The following is a 16,728-nucleotide window of genomic DNA, read 5'->3' as shown; positions in this document are numbered from 1 at the left end:
AGGAATGAGGGGTTTCCTCCAACTCTCTCTAAACAGGGTAAGCTAATATACTAATAAAATTAGTGATTTTTGACTGAGGAAAGCTCAAACTCATCAGGATTCTGAGAAGCATGTGGAGTTTGAAGACTAACAACTGAATGTCTGAATCTAGTGTTCACATGAGGCTAATCAGAATTTCCTGGATGGTGGGGTCACCTAGAAAATAAACACACAGTACTGCAGAGCACCCAATTCAGATCCAGGTAAATAACCCTGCTGCGTAGCTTTTGTTTACAACTGAGTTCGTCCCCACCAGCTTTCTGATGCATGAACTTGCATCTATAGAAGGGATATTTCTTTCTATACCATGCACCAACCAGTAGGACTTGGGGGTAATTGGAGCTCCAGGAAGATGAATTTTTGTTTGTTGGTAGGTTGTTTTTTTTTTTTTTTAAAGATAGGGTCTCACTATGTACACCAGGCTGGCTTCAAATTCAGAGATCCATTTGCCTCTATATCCTGAGTGCTGGAATGAGAGGTGAGCGCCACTATGCTCGGCTAGGAAGATGATTTTTTTTTCTCAGACCAATCAGGTTATTTAAGAATTCCATTAAGCACTGCACATTAAGATTGAATGTGAGGACTTTGATGGAAGCCTTAGGAGGGGAGGAAAGAGACAGAAAGACTAAAGATGAGGAAGGCTGGAAACCAGTGCACAATTTGTTCAGGACCACTTATTTTCCTCATTTGGTTTATTTTTTACATTAGCTTAGCATTAGCAGAGTGGAAGCATAAATGGGGGGGTCTCTTACAGAGAAAATATTTAGAGAGATTCCTTTTCATTAATGGGGTTCATTTATCATCAGCAGGCCCAGCTAGACACCACAGGCCTTCACAGGCAAACAAGAGATAATTCTTATCTTTGTTTCTCTTCCAAGTTGGTCTCCAGGCAGGGCACCCTACAGCTAAAAGTTAAGGGTTTGTCTTCTCTGAAAGTTTCATCACTTCTCTCTGATGTCATTTGCCTGCCACCCTTTTAACTGCCAGGCCTGAGGAAGCCTGCAGTCCCAGGCAGTTTGCATGGGAAGCCCTGGGGTGAACAGACTAGTTTGAACCACACCTATTGAGTTTCTGTCACTGCTCTGGCCAGAAAGCTTGTGGGAAAACAACCAGTGGTCTAGAATATCATTTACTAGTAGAAATTAAAAGCATGTCGGATAGCAAAAGGGCAAATGAGCCCTTCTGATATGGTAAAATATGTTGACGTTGACATTTATGTCTAGGCACCATATGCCTTTGAACGAGCTTCTGCCCTTATATTTTCAAAGCTTAGGGCTGTGGGGAGAACAGAGATTTGGAAGAGTGAACTTGGAGTGTGAATGTTTCTCCTAGGATTTACTCAGGAGCCCACCATTTACTTACAGTCTTTCCAGAGAGCTTGGGGTAAGCCTAGCACTGGGGTGAAGGGGCATACCCCAGACCCGTAGCCAAGACTAGCCTGCAATCCCGGTTTGACATTTTCAGACAGGGATGTCTCTGTGTCGTCTTTCTGCTCGTTTGTCCTCAGTCTTCCGGCCCTACTTCTGGGTGAGCTAGCAGGGTAATCGAAAGTGGACGTGACTACACGGCCTCTCTTATCAGTGCTCGCACCTCCACAGACCTCCGTAGACTTGGAGTGGGACCCACCTCGGTGGGAGGGGTGGAGTCTTATCTCCCACTCTGGGAGCGTTCAGACGGGTGCTGGTGGCGATAGGACCGGACTACACTTCCCAGCATTCTCCGCTCCCGCCTGCCTCCAGTCTCCCGCAGCAGCGGCCCACACCCGTTGTGTCTCTTCCCTGGTCCCGGTTCCAATTCCGGCGAGTCTCTGTCGGCCTCAGGACCCCGGGCACTCCGGCGGGTCTGCAGGACCAGCGCTGTCCAGTCCCGGAGGGACATGGCCTTGCGACTGGCCCGGCTGGGCTCGGGCTCCGGCTGGCACGCGCTGCGGAGCGACTATGGCCAGCTGCGCGCTTGGTCCCCGCGCGGCGCGTCCGCCCGCGTCCGCCAGCTGCCTGGCACCGCCGGTACCCAGTCCCGCCGCGGGCTGGGCCACAGCCCCTCCGCTGGAGGCGGGTCCTGGTTGGGGACCGGGCTGGCCGCGGCGCTGGCGGGGTTGGCAGGACTGGCAGCCGCCGCCTTCGGGCACGTGCAGCGGGCGGAGATGGTGCCCAAGAGCTCGGGGGCGCGAAGCCCCTCGCCTGGACGGCGGGAGGAGGACGGTGACGAACTGGCCCGCCGCTGCAGCGCTTTCATGAGCTCGCCGGTGACCGACGTGTGTGAGCTGCGGAAGAGACCCGAGGACATGAAGACCAAGATGGAGCTGATGATCATGGATATCCAGGCCCAGGTGTGTCGGGCTTTGGCCCAAGTAGACGGAGTCGCTGACTTCTCTGTGGACCGATGGGAGAGGAAGGAAGGTGAGCAGGGCCCTCCTGTCACCTGCTGTGGGATGGAGTGGGCGCTAGTTGCAGCTTAGAGTTGGAATAGGTTAAAATAAGCAATACCCACAGGGGATTGACCTATTAGAAGGGATACCCTCAAAAAGACAGACATCGAGAGAGCTGCTCTATGCTTGCAGATGTGGACCCAGAAGTGCCAACAATTTAGAACAGGCCGTTTCAAAATACTGCCAATTCATAATTACATTTTTTATAGGTTTATTAAAAACATTTGCCGGCATCACACTTGAGCTTGCACGCCCAAACTTCAAAGTTTGTTACTGGGCAGATAGGTTTTTTTCCCTCCTACATTTCATCTGCTGGTTAGGGTGCATTTGTCCCTTGTCCTCTAGAGGCAGAAGGAACACTCATCCTTCATCCTGAGTGTCTACTGGACACCCTGTGTCAAGAATCTCCCTACCTCTTTTTGGGAGTTGCAGAAGAAATATTCGATTAATGTTTCAGGAGCTCTTACTGAATTGCATGTCAGATTTCTTGAAGGAAACCATGTCCTTGGAATCCCCAGATAACGACCCAGTCCTGTCGCGAGTCATGTATTGGTGACCAAGTTGTTCCCCTCCTATCCTGAATTTAAACTTGAGGATTGCTGACCTTTTCCCAGCTAGAAATATAACAGCATATCTTCAACACATTTTGACCTGTGATATTGTCACATCGATGTTAAATGAAATTCCATCTCATTTTCATAGTTTTCCATCTTGTTATGTTTTCAAGTAAAGGCCACGACTCAATCTCATATACTATATAGCTAGTTTTGGATGTTACTGTTTTCTTCCCATTTTTCATAATTTATGAATATTTGTAGAGTCCTTAGAATTTTAGAAACATGGTCAACACTTGAAAAAAAATATCACCCACGTCTCCCAACAGTGAGATCTCGGATATGTTGTACTGCTTCTCTTGAGTTTTTCCTTATCTGGAACACTGAAGGGTTGTTCTGGATCATCCTTTGACAAATGCACACTCTTGCCAGCTCTTAGAAATAAAGCAGCCCAAACATTAACTCTTGAGAAGCAATGGCTTTTTGATGACCCTATTGTCTTAAAGAAAAAAAAAATCCTATTAAACAGATATACCTAAATAGTAATATATGTTTTACTCAATCTAAGATTCCAAATTCCTTAAGAGTTTGAATAGCTACATTTTTAAATTATATTTAAAAATTAAAGGTAATAGTAGGTTGAGGAAAAAAAAACACAAAGCAATATGGAGTTCTTGTGTTCAGTGAAAGTAGAATACTGTTCAAGTGTAGCACCCTTGCTTGTCACATTGGTGTTCAATTTGGGGAATAGCGAATGGATTCCTTTTAGTGATGTTTGAAGGGAGAGAGTACTTTGGTGAAAGCACAGAGGAAACATTTTGATGGTTTGTGTCTGGGTCCAATGTTTGCCCTGTATGTACGGCTTATGACAGGAAGTTAAGCTAATCATCTAATGTTCTGTGCATTAAAATATATGCTATTGATGGTTCTGGAGCTACAGGGGGAACCAACCCTCATGCTGCCACATTCTTGGGAGACTTGTATCCCATCTGATGGTCCCCTGTTCTCTGGTTTTCTGTTTCTGTGGACAGGGGGTGGTGGCATCACCTGTGTGCTTCAGGATGGCCGTGTGTTTGAAAAGGCTGGGGTCAGCATTTCTGTTGTTCATGGGAATCTCTCGGAGGAAGCAGCAAACCAGATGCGAAGCAGAGGAATGTCCCTGACGAGGAAGGATGGTAAGTTGGGTAACTCTTCCTGCCAGCGCTTTTCCCAGCAGGTTTACCTAAAAGTAGCACTTTTTCTGGAACAGCCGTTAGATGCTTATGCCCGGGATGTTCACAGGCTTTAACTGTGAAAATCATATCTTAAGGAACACATTTCAAAGCGACTTATGAGAATGCATTCAGAGATCACAGGGGATAATATGTGTCAAACCTCTCCATTTAATGTTATTTTTCTCTCTAGGTAAACTGCCATTCACTGCTATGGGTGTAAGCTCTGTGATTCACCCCAAGAATCCCTATGCACCCACTATGCATTTCAACTACAGATACTTTGAAGTAGAAGAATCTGATGGTAAGCCTCTCAAGGGTTGTGCGGAATATCATTGGGCAAAGTCTGTATTTTAAGAAAAGCAAAAGGTACCCTATCAAAGAGGGAGAAAGGACAAAATTACTTGAGAACTTGCCACTGGGGCACACACACAAGTATATGTGCACTATATACAGTGCATGAGGACCTACGTTGGGATTCCCCCCTCTTGTCCCGCCACTCATGTAAAAAGCCAGGAGCTGGGGAGTATAGACAGGAGGGTATTTGGAGCCAGTCACTGTAGCTAATTAGTAAGTTCCAGGTTCAGTGAGAGACCACGCCTCAAAACAAATAGGATGGTGAAGTGATTAAGAGAGCCATCTGTTGTCAACTTCTGGCTTCTATACAAATGCACATGCCTGCATGTACACCCATGTGCACCTGCACACACGCAAACAGTATACACTCACATGCACACACGCAAACATTATACACTGACGTGCACACACGCAAACATTATACACTGACGTGCACACACACAAAAAGTTGGTAGCTGGTGTTGACAGCTTACCGAGTGAGGATGTGTAACAGTTGTGCTTACATGGCAGATTGCTCCCTTAGTGTGTGCTTTCTCCCTTTTTCGGGTAAGTGGAACGTGTCCTTGGCTTTGGGGTGACTCCTAATAGTGGGATCATCAGAATCTCCTGCATTGTTTGTCTTAACCTTTCATGTCTTAGGTAGAAACTGCTTTTCCTTATAGTGATCTAGCTGAGCTATTTGAGCTGTGTGATCCTAATGTTAAGACAACATCGAGATGCACAGCCCAGACCAGCTGTATGGGCTGTTATCACTCACTGTTCCCTCCATTTCCCTGCCAGCTTCTTCTCCCTCCCTCATCTCCTGTTTTCTTTTCTTTCTGTTTTTACATCTTGCCAGCCTCAGCTTTACTGCTGTCAGAACCAAATTCAGTTAAATGTTCCTTGGCTGTGACCTATTTCATATTAAGGAATTAAGTTTCTAAATTAAGCCTGCTAGTACAACCCCTGGTGTGCTTGAGTCTCTGGGCAACACTGACTCAGCTCCCTTGCTTTGGTAGGTGGTACCCACTGGTGGTTTGGGGGTGGATGTGACCTTACGCCAACATACCTGAACCAAGAGGATGCTGTCCATTTTCACCGCACTCTGAAGGAAGCTTGTGATAAGCACGGGCCAGATATCTACCCCAAATTTAAAAAATGGTAAGCTGTTGAGATCTTTGTTTGAATAGATGTGCCTGTGGGGCCTTAATTATATAAAGATCTTTCCAGGTTAAGGAATATTCTTCATGTTCAGTGTTAGTAAGTGCTGTCTCAGGACATGCAGAGTAGGCTGCTGGCTTGTGCTGGCTCAGAAGGGTAAGCTTTAACATGCGTGAAGACGCTCTGCGGCATAGGCCTTAGAGTCACCCCTTTAAATACTGAAAGAGACCTCAAGTTGTTGATGGCACTGTGCTTTTGGTGAATGCAGAGTCGATCATAAGAGCTCAGGCTTGCACCCCAACTGCTGTCAGTGTTAGGAGACCCCCATCCCCTGCTTGGTATCACTTGTTTCAGGAGGTACTCTTGTTTTCTTCGCTGCAGTTGTTAGTGCTCCTTATCCTTTAGATGGACTTACTTTGAATTGCCTGGTTGCTCCACAGTTAAGAGTATGTGCATGTTCTACATGGGTAGTAGCTGCGGAAAATCTGGCCAGAGTTCTAGTTTCATAGTTGTGTAGAAAGTAAAGACATTGCTGGTGTGAGTCGAGGAGAGTGCGTTGAACCTGTAGGCTCACATCTGTTTCCGTGTATCTCTCATCTTACCTCTTGGTCCGTGATTTAACTCTGCCACGGTCCAGGTGTGATGACTACTTCTATATCGTGCATCGTGGAGAGCGGAGGGGCATCGGAGGCATCTTTTTCGATGATCTCAACGTTCCATCCAAGGAGGAAGCATTCCGCCTAGTTAAGTCGTGTGCTGAAGCTGTGGTTCCTTCCTATGTCCCCATTGTGAAAAAGCATTGTGACGACTCATTCACCCCCCAGGATAAGCTGTGGCAGCAGCTGAGGAGAGGACGGTGAGTGACCGAAGAATGAACATGAACATCTCTTTGTGCAGCTTACAGAAGTAGGGGCGGCTCTAATAATAGTGGCTCTTGTATTGCTTTGGTCAAATATTTTCTAATTAGCCATATTAATCTGCACTGTTAATTGTTATTAAGTAGATGAATATTAAAAATTAAAGGCGTAAGTCACAAACAATGCCACACCAATTTGGGATTATGATTAGTAGGGTGGTATTTATTTAAAGGGGAAAAAACTTACAGATCACTGTCCCAGGCAACAGCCCTCTATGCAACCAGGAAAGGAGTCTAGTCGCCGGGTGAGCAGGAAGTGAAGAGAGAGAGGAGAGGGAAGTGGCTGCTTTTTTAAAGGGAGAGAGACCACGCCCCAATGGGCTGGTATCTCAGCAGCTATAGGTTGGAGGAGCGGGAGGACCTCCCGCAACAAAAAATGAATTTAATAGCATTGTATAAATGATCAACATCACAAAGCTTACTTAATTCATATATATACATATATGTTTGTGGTAGGCACATATTCCATGAGGTAAGTACTTGTGACATTTAATTCTCTTCGTTTCCTAATGGCAGTTTCTATTCCTTCGCTAAGGTGAGGACATCATTTAAGGTTTTTTCTGCTTACAAATTTGTAGTCATCTTAAGGGGGAGGAGGCCCTTAGTCCTGCCTCAGTGAGGGGACAGGCAGCCCTAGTTGGCTTCCTAGGGGAGGCCTTAACCTCCCTGAGCAGTTGATGGGAGGTGGAGTAGGGTGAAGGGGGGAACAGGAGGAGAGGGGAGACATAACTGGGGTTGGTATGAAAAATAAATTAATTAATTAATTAAAAATTCATCTTAAATATTTATGAAAGTGATTTTGGTACAAATAATTTATATTTAATGATAACCTTAGCCAGGAGGTGGTGGCGCATGCCTTTAATTCCAGCACTTGGGAGACAGAGGCAGGTGGATCTCTGTGAGTTCGCAGCTAGCCTGGTCTACAAGAGCTAGTTCCAGGACAGCTAGGACTGTTTCACAGAGAAACCTTGTTTTGAAAACAAACAAACAAACAAAGATAACCTTTACTTATTTTGGCCCTCTTACTATGCATAGCCCCTGTGTGAGGTACTTTGTGTCTGGTTTTCCAGGAAACCTGTGGTATACATGGCGTCATCGTTTTACTGATTATAAGGCGCCCTTACCATGTTAATTCCTTTGCCCAAGATTATACAGCAGGTCTGATAACATCCCAGATGTGAAACTGGATTGTCCTGGATGTGCTTTTCACCCGTGCTTATCCCCAGCCTCTGACTCTGGGTTGAACATGGTGAGCTCATAGCTAGTGAGACAGACTCTTCAGTGACAGCATTCTCGCGAACCAGCCCACATCTCTGCTCTGCAGCTCCCTGTTTCTTTTGACCGTCTTAATCGTGCATGCACCACGAGTCACAGTCGTAGGATGAAATCTTTTAATTCGTGTTAATTCTCTCAGGCACTTGAAACTTTGAGCCCTAAAGAGGTAAAGCTGTACCTTGAAGAGGCCTTGAAGAAGTCAACTTAAATATCCCAAATTTAACGATACATGTTTGTATTTTGCTTTCTGAGTTTGTTTTACTTAAATAGTTGTGTGCCCTGTTTGGTCCCCATGTAACAACTTGCAGTGAGAATTGATTCAGTTTTTTTTTAGAAATGTTTGAGCAATGCGTGTTTGACATCCCCTCTCCCCCACACACATACACAATTTATCGACCATCCCCTTCCCATTCTGTCTGTCTTGCCCCCCTCTCCCCTGGGTAGGCAGGGGCCTGACTACAGAGTAAACAGGCATAGCATAGACATACTGACAAGTGGCTCTTAGTTCGTAGGGAAAGAGTTGCCAATTAAAACTCTGCTTCAGTATTGAGCATAGTCAGTATGCAAAGTATGAAAGTTTTATGAATCCTCCTTAGGTGAAGTTTTTACCACTTCTTAGACCAAATGACCATTATTTTTCTCCATCCCCTGATGGCAGGTTACTCTATGCATTCTGCTCTGTGTATCATTGCCCATCCGCTGTCTTTTGAGTTAACAAATGCATGAAGTACTAGAATAATTCCTCATGGCTCAGTAAGTCACTAATTGTCAAATAAAAGCTCTCTGTCACTCTTATCTCTGGGTTGGATACCGTGGACTCTGGAATTTAAGATAACCCCAGCATCATTGTAAGGACTCCCCTAGGTCAGCGACACCTAGTGGTAAGCACAGGCTTCAGTTCTTACCCTGTATCCTTTACAGCTCTTTCCCCTACAACCCCTAAAAAGGCTGTCCCTTTCAGGGGCCATTCAGATTCCGTTTTGACTTTATTTACACTCTTATTGTGTATCTCATCTAGTTGGTTATCTCGGTTACTGCTGTTCTCTTCTTAGACCGTGAATGTTAGTCTCTTAGTCATCTTTTTCCATAAGAAAATAGGAACTAAAATTTGAACTAACTTTTTCCTTTCTTATTTTTGGGAAAGGGAGGCATCAGGATAGAATTGCGGCATTTCTCTACAGTCTGCGAGTTATCAGAATGGCAGCAATTAGATGCACAGAAAGCACTGGAAAGGTCAGGTTCAAGTGAAAGCTGCGAGAGTCAAGGCAGAGGTTGAGCAAGGAGGCATTGACTCAAAGAAGGAACAGAGGCATGCTACACCATGCACCTTGAGAATTGCTGTATAAGTGTCCTTGAGATAGGAGATTTGTCTTCAGTGATACATTGTGTACCTTGAGAATTCCTGTATAAGAGTCCTTGAGATAGGAGATATGTCTTCAGTGCTACCCTGTACAACTTGGAATTCCTGTGTAACAGTCCTTGAGATAGGATATGTCTTCAGTGCTACACTGTGTACCTTGAGAATTCCGGTATAACAGTCCTTGGGACAGGAGATACGTCTTCAGTGTTACACTGTGTATGTTGAGTATTTCTGTATAACAGCCCTTGAGATAGGTCTTCAAACGTGTTTTATGTGAAACATGTTGTAGAAAGGTGATGTCAAGGGAAGAAGGTTGGTGAGAGGGGAAATCCTTTCCTACAGATTCAGGAATGAGTTTATTTTAATTGCTTAATCTTTTGAGACAGGCAGAGAATGAATAAAAATAGCCTTTCGTGCATGAAAGCCAGTCAGTGACAAGGAAGATGGAGACAGAAAAAAAATCCATTGACACAGTTGTTTACATTGTTACGGGTCCTCTAACAAACTTCCACACCAAGCTTGTCTGTCTTTCCAAAAGGATCCTGGAGATGTTCTTTGTGTGATTGTTGCCTTGCTTTGTTTTTGCTGTTGATGGACTTAAAGACAGCGACCTGTGCACCAAATAAGAATAAGAGAAGTTTCCATTGCTAGTAGTTCCTAGTGAATCGGGAAGTGACTGGAAGGGAAATAGAGAAATTCATGCTTATGGGTCATTCTGAATTCTTTTTTTAAAAAATAATTTATTTACTTTTATTTTATCTGCATTGGTATTTTGCCTGCGTGTATGTCTGTATGAGGGTGTCAGATCTTAGGGTTAGATGCAGCTGTTAGCTGTCATGTGGGTGCTGGGAATTGAACCTGAATTCACTGGAAAAGCAGTCAGGCCTCTTAACTACTGACCCAGATATCTCTCCAGCCCTCATTTTGAATTCTTTAGGGCAGTAGAAATAACATTTTTAAATTTGATGAGGCTTTTGAATACTGTGATGTTTAAGACAGAAACAGATGTTTAGGTTAGGTGGATTTCAAATCTGTTTTCCTAACAGTGGGTAGAAAATTTGGACAATATATTGAACCTAACTTTAGTAGGTACCAAAAATATTTTCATAAAGAGAAACAAAAAAGAGGGTAAAACTAAGCACTGAACCACAAAGCAGTAGCTTTTATAGTGATGGCTGAAAACAGAGGAGGAAGGAGTGGTCCCATCTCTGGGGATGCTGAGATGGAGCAGGATTTGGGCTGGTAATTGCTGTTAACAGATGGCTCCTTGCTCAGTGGTCTGTGGTCCTTAGCAGTGGGTGTTCAGCACTCCTAACACCTGCTGTGAGGCACAGTGAGGTGAAATTGCCTCTCTGAAATGCCTTGGGCTGCAGTGAGGACCCTGTTTCTTTCTTAATTGTTGTGCATGCCTCTTCCCAATTGTGTTTGAACTGTTTATTCACGGCGAGAACATATCCTTCTTGATTTGTAATTGCTTTGTGTTGGGCACAATCTGTATCTATTGTTCAGCGGGTAGAATACCCTTTTATTTATGCTTCCTAGGGGAGATCGCCTCTGGGCTGCGAGCTGCTTCTGTCTGCTGACTCCTAGTTGATGGGGGCCAGGAGAAAAGCTCCCTCTCAGCATTCCCTGGGGACTTCTGGAGGGCTTATTGTTCTGTTTTCATTTACATTATTTTATTTGGAAATGTTTGTAATAGTACAGTGAAACTGAACTCCAGAGACAATGGGTGTCATTGGCTTAGGCATCATCAGTTTATTATAAAAGGGAGACATGAAATTATTTCCATGATGAATAGAGCATCAGTGCAATGGGCAGGTTCATGTGACACCATTTCAATAGTGATTTCAGTCTACATACTTTCCAAGAATGTCATCATCTCTAAGTACGAAATAATCCTTGTTGCCTAGAACTACTTTAGTGTCCTAGCCACACATGGGGGCGACATCTGTCGGGGTCCAGTCTGGGTAGGGTAGGGGTGCTTGGATTAGATGTTCCAGGCTGGGGTGTGTGGAATAGAAATATTAGACAAGAGGACCAGAAATACAAAAGAAATAGACATAGGATAGTACTAGGAGAGTAATCCAGTGAATACTGAATGCACCCATGTTTATTTCTTATGATCTTTAATACCCCAATCCACAAAAGGCAAAGAAAGCAAAAGACCTTTTTATCATGATACAAGGAACAAAGCGATTACCACCTTAATACCCAAAACACCAAGTAACCACACCCTAGGTCAAGGTATCCTGCTAGTAGCCCTGTGATGAATTAAATTTCCTGTCAGTAACCTTGAAGGAGAAAGACTAGGCCTGAACTCTCTGACCTTTAGTTAAGGTGGGGTGGACCCACTTCTGTGGGCTCCCACACTGTGTGCCTCCGTATTCTGGGAGAAGGACTTTGTCTCCTACTTTCACACTGACTGGTTGAGCCTCTCAACCCTTTCCTTTCGTGCCTGATCCCACAGCCACTGCTGTTGCTTGCAGTACTTGTCCTTGAGACTTGTGGGAGAAGTTTACAGTTTGGTGGTACTCATTTCAACCAGTACTTTCCACGAGAGGAAGAAACTTTGTGAAAGCTTCTTCAGTCATGAGTTGTGCTGCCGCAGCTTCAATCCTGCACTCGGGCTGCAAGGACAGTCCTGTGGGCCGGCTGCAGACACATGGAAAAAACAAAATACCCTTATTGTTATTTGATGTTTTTATGACAGGTACGTAGAGTTTAATCTGGTGTATGATCGGGGCACCAAGTTTGGCCTCTTTACTCCTGGATCCAGGATTGAAAGCATCTTGATGTCTTTACCTCTAACGGCCCGGTAAGGAGACAATTCATCATAGTAATCACCCCCTCCCTGTATCCTATAGAATCTGCACATTAACCCCAACAGTGTCTTCCTACAGCTTCATTTGTTCTTGTTTTGCTGATGTTATAAGGAGATTGCGGGTGGATAAGGCACGTCATATTGGATTTTGTGTGAAGTGACAGGACAAATGTCAGCACTGTGAGGATCTGGAGAGAGCATAGGCAGCGGGAAGTGGAGCTTGAGGGTTTGGGGTTGGCATTGCTCACAGTATTATTTCTAGAAAGATACACGTGTAAACATTAAGCTAATATCTACCGATGTATTATCCAAGGATCTATACTTTATGAAATTCTAGCTTATAATCACAGTGTGTTTTCACTTTAGGATCTTAATATTAACCCAGATATACCTAAGAATTATTAAGGAATTTAGCTTCTTAAGTAGAATTTTTTTTTTCCTTTTCTATTTTTTTAACAAGTGGGTTCAATGCAGGGTAGGAAGAGGGAAGTAGAGGTACAATGCATTCTTTTTACTCTTTGCATTTTATTCTTCATTAGTTATGTATGTCATTTATTGTTATTTTGATTACATTTTGTTGATTTGTTTGGGATGTGTGTAGGTGGGAGTACATGCATTCGCCCCCAGAGAATTCCAAGGAAGCCGAAATTCTGGAAGTACTGCGCCATCCGAAGGACTGGGTACATTGATGCAGCAGAACGTTGTTCTGGAACCTGGTGGACACACGTGTGGTCTTCTTGCACTGTTGCCACTGTGTGGCAGGCAATCCTCTGTGCCTTGTTGTCCCATGTTCCAGCCTTCTCCACTCTGGGCACTACCTCTGTGGCATGGTTTTGGATCTTTCCCAGGGCTGTGGGGTGAGGTGGCAATGATGGATGGTGACGTAAAAATGCCAGATTCAGTGGATGTAAAACTCGTTTGTACTTTCAGAATCATGTTAATTTATGTTGGGTCTCCAGGTCCTAAGATAAGGGAATGTAAGTACTATAATATGGACCAGGAAACTATTAGTTTTGTTTGTTGCTCGAAAGTTTAGTTTTTGCCACCGGAATTTGTCAGGGGATACATTTTATCTTTGTTAGTTCAGTCAGATTGGCCTTCTTGGTAATTTTTTAATGCAATTTGAAGCCTGGTACTCAGGAGCAAAGGCTGGTAGATCTCTGTGAGTTCAAGGCCAGTATGGTCTACAGAGTGAGTTCCAGGACAGCTAAGGCTACGCACAGATAAACCCTTCCTTGAAAATCCAAAAAGTAACTTGAAGGGACATGTTTTCCTTTGTCATTTTAGAGTTTTCTTTGATGTAATTTTCATGTGTCTTTCTCTATAGACCAGAATACTATAGGAATACTCATTTTTTATAAAGATAGTTATTTAGGAGTACTTGAAATTTTCTTAATCAGTTCCTGCATAATGATGACCTATAGTTTACAACTGTAAATGGCATTGTTATTAAATAAGGAACATCTAAATGATGAGGTTATTTTGTGGGATCATAATTTGTTGACATTGGGATTCTATGTATTTTTGGGCAAAAGCTTATATCCCTGGATTCTGATACTTAAGAGTTTTATATTTCAGACATTTAGATATAGGAGTTTAGACTAAGAATGAATGAGAAACATTTCCCTTCTTTAATTAAAATGAATGGAGCTAGTCTAACATGTGGGCATTTCATATTTCTTAAAAACGAACCAGTTGAAGTTGTCCTACTTTTCAAATGAGAGGTTTCTCAACTTTTATCTTTTCTCTTAAAAGCCATAGCAGATTTCTTAGTGCATGGTTTATCTGTCTAATAATAGTATAACTGAATCATCCGATTTGTAACGTATTGAAGTTGTAAGGTGCGGTGTCGCATACATGTTTAAGTATTATCCTGGAATTTGTTGGATGTATGTGATTGTGCTTGATGCTTTTAGGGTGAGAAAATCTATAATTTCTTCCATATGTCTTAAAGAGATTCACACAATAAATTTTATTTTGAAATAAGACAAGTAAGGATTTATATTTTTTTCTTTCATTGGAATGACTTAGGAATACAAATATTTTTCAGTGCTAAAACTATAGTTCCTTATTACTAGGTATTTTATGCAAGAGAAATTTAAGTTTTGTATTTCATTTTATAAGCAATTAGGTAAGAACAGACAAAATTAAAACCAACTGAAATAGCAAATTAGCAGGTAAATGAATAAACAATTTCTGACTTATGCAAACCTTAAAATATATTGTGCAGCAGAAAAGGGATCCAATCAGAAAGTGCTATAGAGGATGGGGTCAGGAGCACCCCACCATCAGAAAGTGCTATAGAGGATGGGGTCAGGAGCACCACACCATCAGAAAGTGCTATAGAGGATGGGGTCAGGAGCACCCCACCATCAGAAAGTGCTATAGAGGATGAGGGTCAGGAGCACCCCACCATCAGAAAGTGCTATAGAGGATGGGGTCAGGAGCACCACACCATCAGAAAGTGCTATAGAGGATGAGGGTCAGGAGCACCACACCATCAGAAAGTGCTATAGAGGATGGGGTCACACCATCAGAAAGTGCTATAGAGGATGGGGGTCAGCAGCGCCACACCATCAGAAAGTGCTATAGAGGATGGGGCCACACCATCAGAAAGTGCTATAGAGGATGGGGTCAGGAGCACCACACCATCAGAAAGTGCTATAGAGAATGGGGGTCAGGAGCACCACACCATCAGAAAGTGCTATAGAGAATGGGGGTCAGGAGCACCACACCATCAGAAAGTGCTATAGAGGATGAGGGTGAGGAGCACCACACCATCAGAAAGTGCAGCAGAGGATGGGGTCAGGAGCACCACACCATCAGAAAGTGCTATAGAGGATGGGGGTCAGGAGCACCCCACCATCAGAAAGTGCTATAGAGGATGGGGGTCAGGAGCACCACACCATCAGAAAGTGCTATAGAGGATGAGGGTGAGGAGCACCACACCATCAGAAAGTGCTATAGAGGATGGGGGTCAGGAGCACCACACCATCAGAAAGTGCTATAGAGGATGAGGGGCAGGAGCACCACACCATCAGAAAGTGCTATAGAGGATGAGGGTCAGGAGCACCACACCATCAGAAAGATGCCAGACAAAAAAGAACGTGCGGTCAAATATCACCTGTGAGAGCTGGACCAGGAAGACTTTATGCAGGGAAGAGGTTGGTGGCTGCCATAGGCTGCAGGTGGGAGCTGATGGTGCTGGCTGTGCTGTGGCTGAGGTGACAATGATTATTAGACTCTATACATTTATCAAAATCCATTGAACACAGCATTACTGCAACATAGAATCTTCTTGTGTCTGTGGGTAATATTCCAGTGTAGATTATTTAGAAGAAAAACATAAGAACAGATATTTAAATATACCTGTCTGGTTACCTTTTAAGAGCTAAAAATGTCAAGCTGAGCATTTGGTTCAATGGTAGAGCCTGTCTAGCATCATAAAGCCCTAGGTTTTATTCCCAGAACTGAGGGAAGAAGGAATCACACAGATCTGTGGCTAATGTAGTTGTATTTAAGGCTTGTAGGTGGTAGACACAAGACAAAGATGAAATTTTAAAATCCTGTGCATCTGTTTTGAATTATTCAGTAACCATCGTGGAGCCACGTCTGGAAGACCAGTAACAATTGCAGACTTGAAGATAATTCTATTTTGAAGGAGAATTGCTCCTTCAAAATCATATTGATATTATTCTTTGCTTACCAGATGAAGGTGCACACCCGTGTGGTATAAACACTTAGCTACTGTTGTCTTACACAGGCATGTTGTTGATCATAAGGGTGTATCAGGAGAGATGTAAATACACAGGGACAAGTGTCTAACTACCCTCCCATCACTGTGCTGTGTTTGCTTAGAGTTGTCTGATTTCTGTTATTGTGCTGAAATACCAAAGGCTGGGTATTTCATAAAGAAAGCTTTAGATTGTTGTTTTGGATACTGAAAAATTGAGGATCAGGCAGCCCCATTAGTTTGACCTCTCATGAGGGTCACAACATGGCAGGGGAGAGGGAAGGGAAGTGGTCATCTACAGTAGAGGTGAAGCATGCGCAGTGGAAATCCTTTATGATAATGAACTCTCATGAGAACTAACTTCTGAGGAATCAGCATTTATCCCTTCCCAGGGCAGCGTGCCCAGTGACCTAACTCCTAAGTACCTCCCACTAGGTAAGATTGCTTCAAATTTCCACCACTTTGAAATCCCTGCAGAGAGGACCAAGTACGTTGTGTGAATCTTCGGGAGCCAAGCAACAGTGGTCAGCTGTCTGGCAATGCCCAGATCAGCCAGAGAATGTTCTGCAGGATGCAGCTTTTCATGTATCTGTTGTTAGGACTGAACAAGACACAGCTCACCTGAAGTTTGCAATGCAATGTGTGAGCTTGGCTAGGACGGCTCAAAGTTCCCTTCCGATTAGACAGTGGGTCCTGATGCCTGCTGGGGGCTCAGAACACGTACGCCATGGGACAAGATGGAAGCAGCAGACTGGTTTTCTGAATTAACCTCTGAAATTATGAATTGTCCCTTGTTCCACATTCTCCTGGTTACAATGAGTCCACATTCAGGGGGAAGTGAATTAGTTCCCAATAGCCTGCTTGCCTCCCATCACTCTGGGTCCTTCGGAGTTC

General features: G+C 43.8%; 1 protein-coding gene across 1 annotated transcript; it reads left to right on the top strand.

The window, feature by feature from the left end:
• Positions 1 to 1,770: 1,770 nt before the first annotated feature.
• Cpox (coproporphyrinogen oxidase) lies at positions 1,771 to 14,092 on the top strand. Its single transcript, XM_075961722.1, has 7 exons — positions 1,771 to 2,438; positions 4,053 to 4,196; positions 4,426 to 4,536; positions 5,588 to 5,729; positions 6,367 to 6,585; positions 11,991 to 12,095; positions 12,703 to 14,092. The coding sequence occupies exons 1-7, from the start codon at positions 1,916 to 1,918 to the stop codon at positions 12,788 to 12,790; spliced, it is 1,332 nt and encodes a 443-aa protein (XP_075817837.1). The 5' UTR covers positions 1,771 to 1,915; the 3' UTR covers positions 12,791 to 14,092.
• The last annotated feature ends 2,636 nt before the right edge of the window (positions 14,093 to 16,728 follow it).

This window comes from Microtus pennsylvanicus, chromosome 1 (assembly GCF_037038515.1).
Source record: "Microtus pennsylvanicus isolate mMicPen1 chromosome 1, mMicPen1.hap1, whole genome shotgun sequence".
Taxonomy (NCBI): Eukaryota; Metazoa; Chordata; class Mammalia; order Rodentia; family Cricetidae; genus Microtus; species Microtus pennsylvanicus.
Note: the sequence above shows the minus strand (reverse complement) of the source record. Positions and strands in the feature narration are given on the sequence as shown.

Bases quoted from the DNA above. Each gene is read 5' to 3' on its own strand.
- Cpox (XM_075961722.1), top strand. From the start codon at position 1,916: ATGGCCTTGCGACTGGCCCGGCTGGGCTCGGGCTCCGGCTGGCACGCG. The intron at 4,537-5,587 runs GTAAGCCTCTCA...TTGCTTTGGTAG, and splicing joins TGAAGTAGAAGAATCTGATG to GTGGTACCCACTGGTGGTTT. The intron at 6,586-11,990 runs GTGAGTGACCGA...TTTTTATGACAG, and splicing joins CAGCAGCTGAGGAGAGGACG to GTACGTAGAGTTTAATCTGG.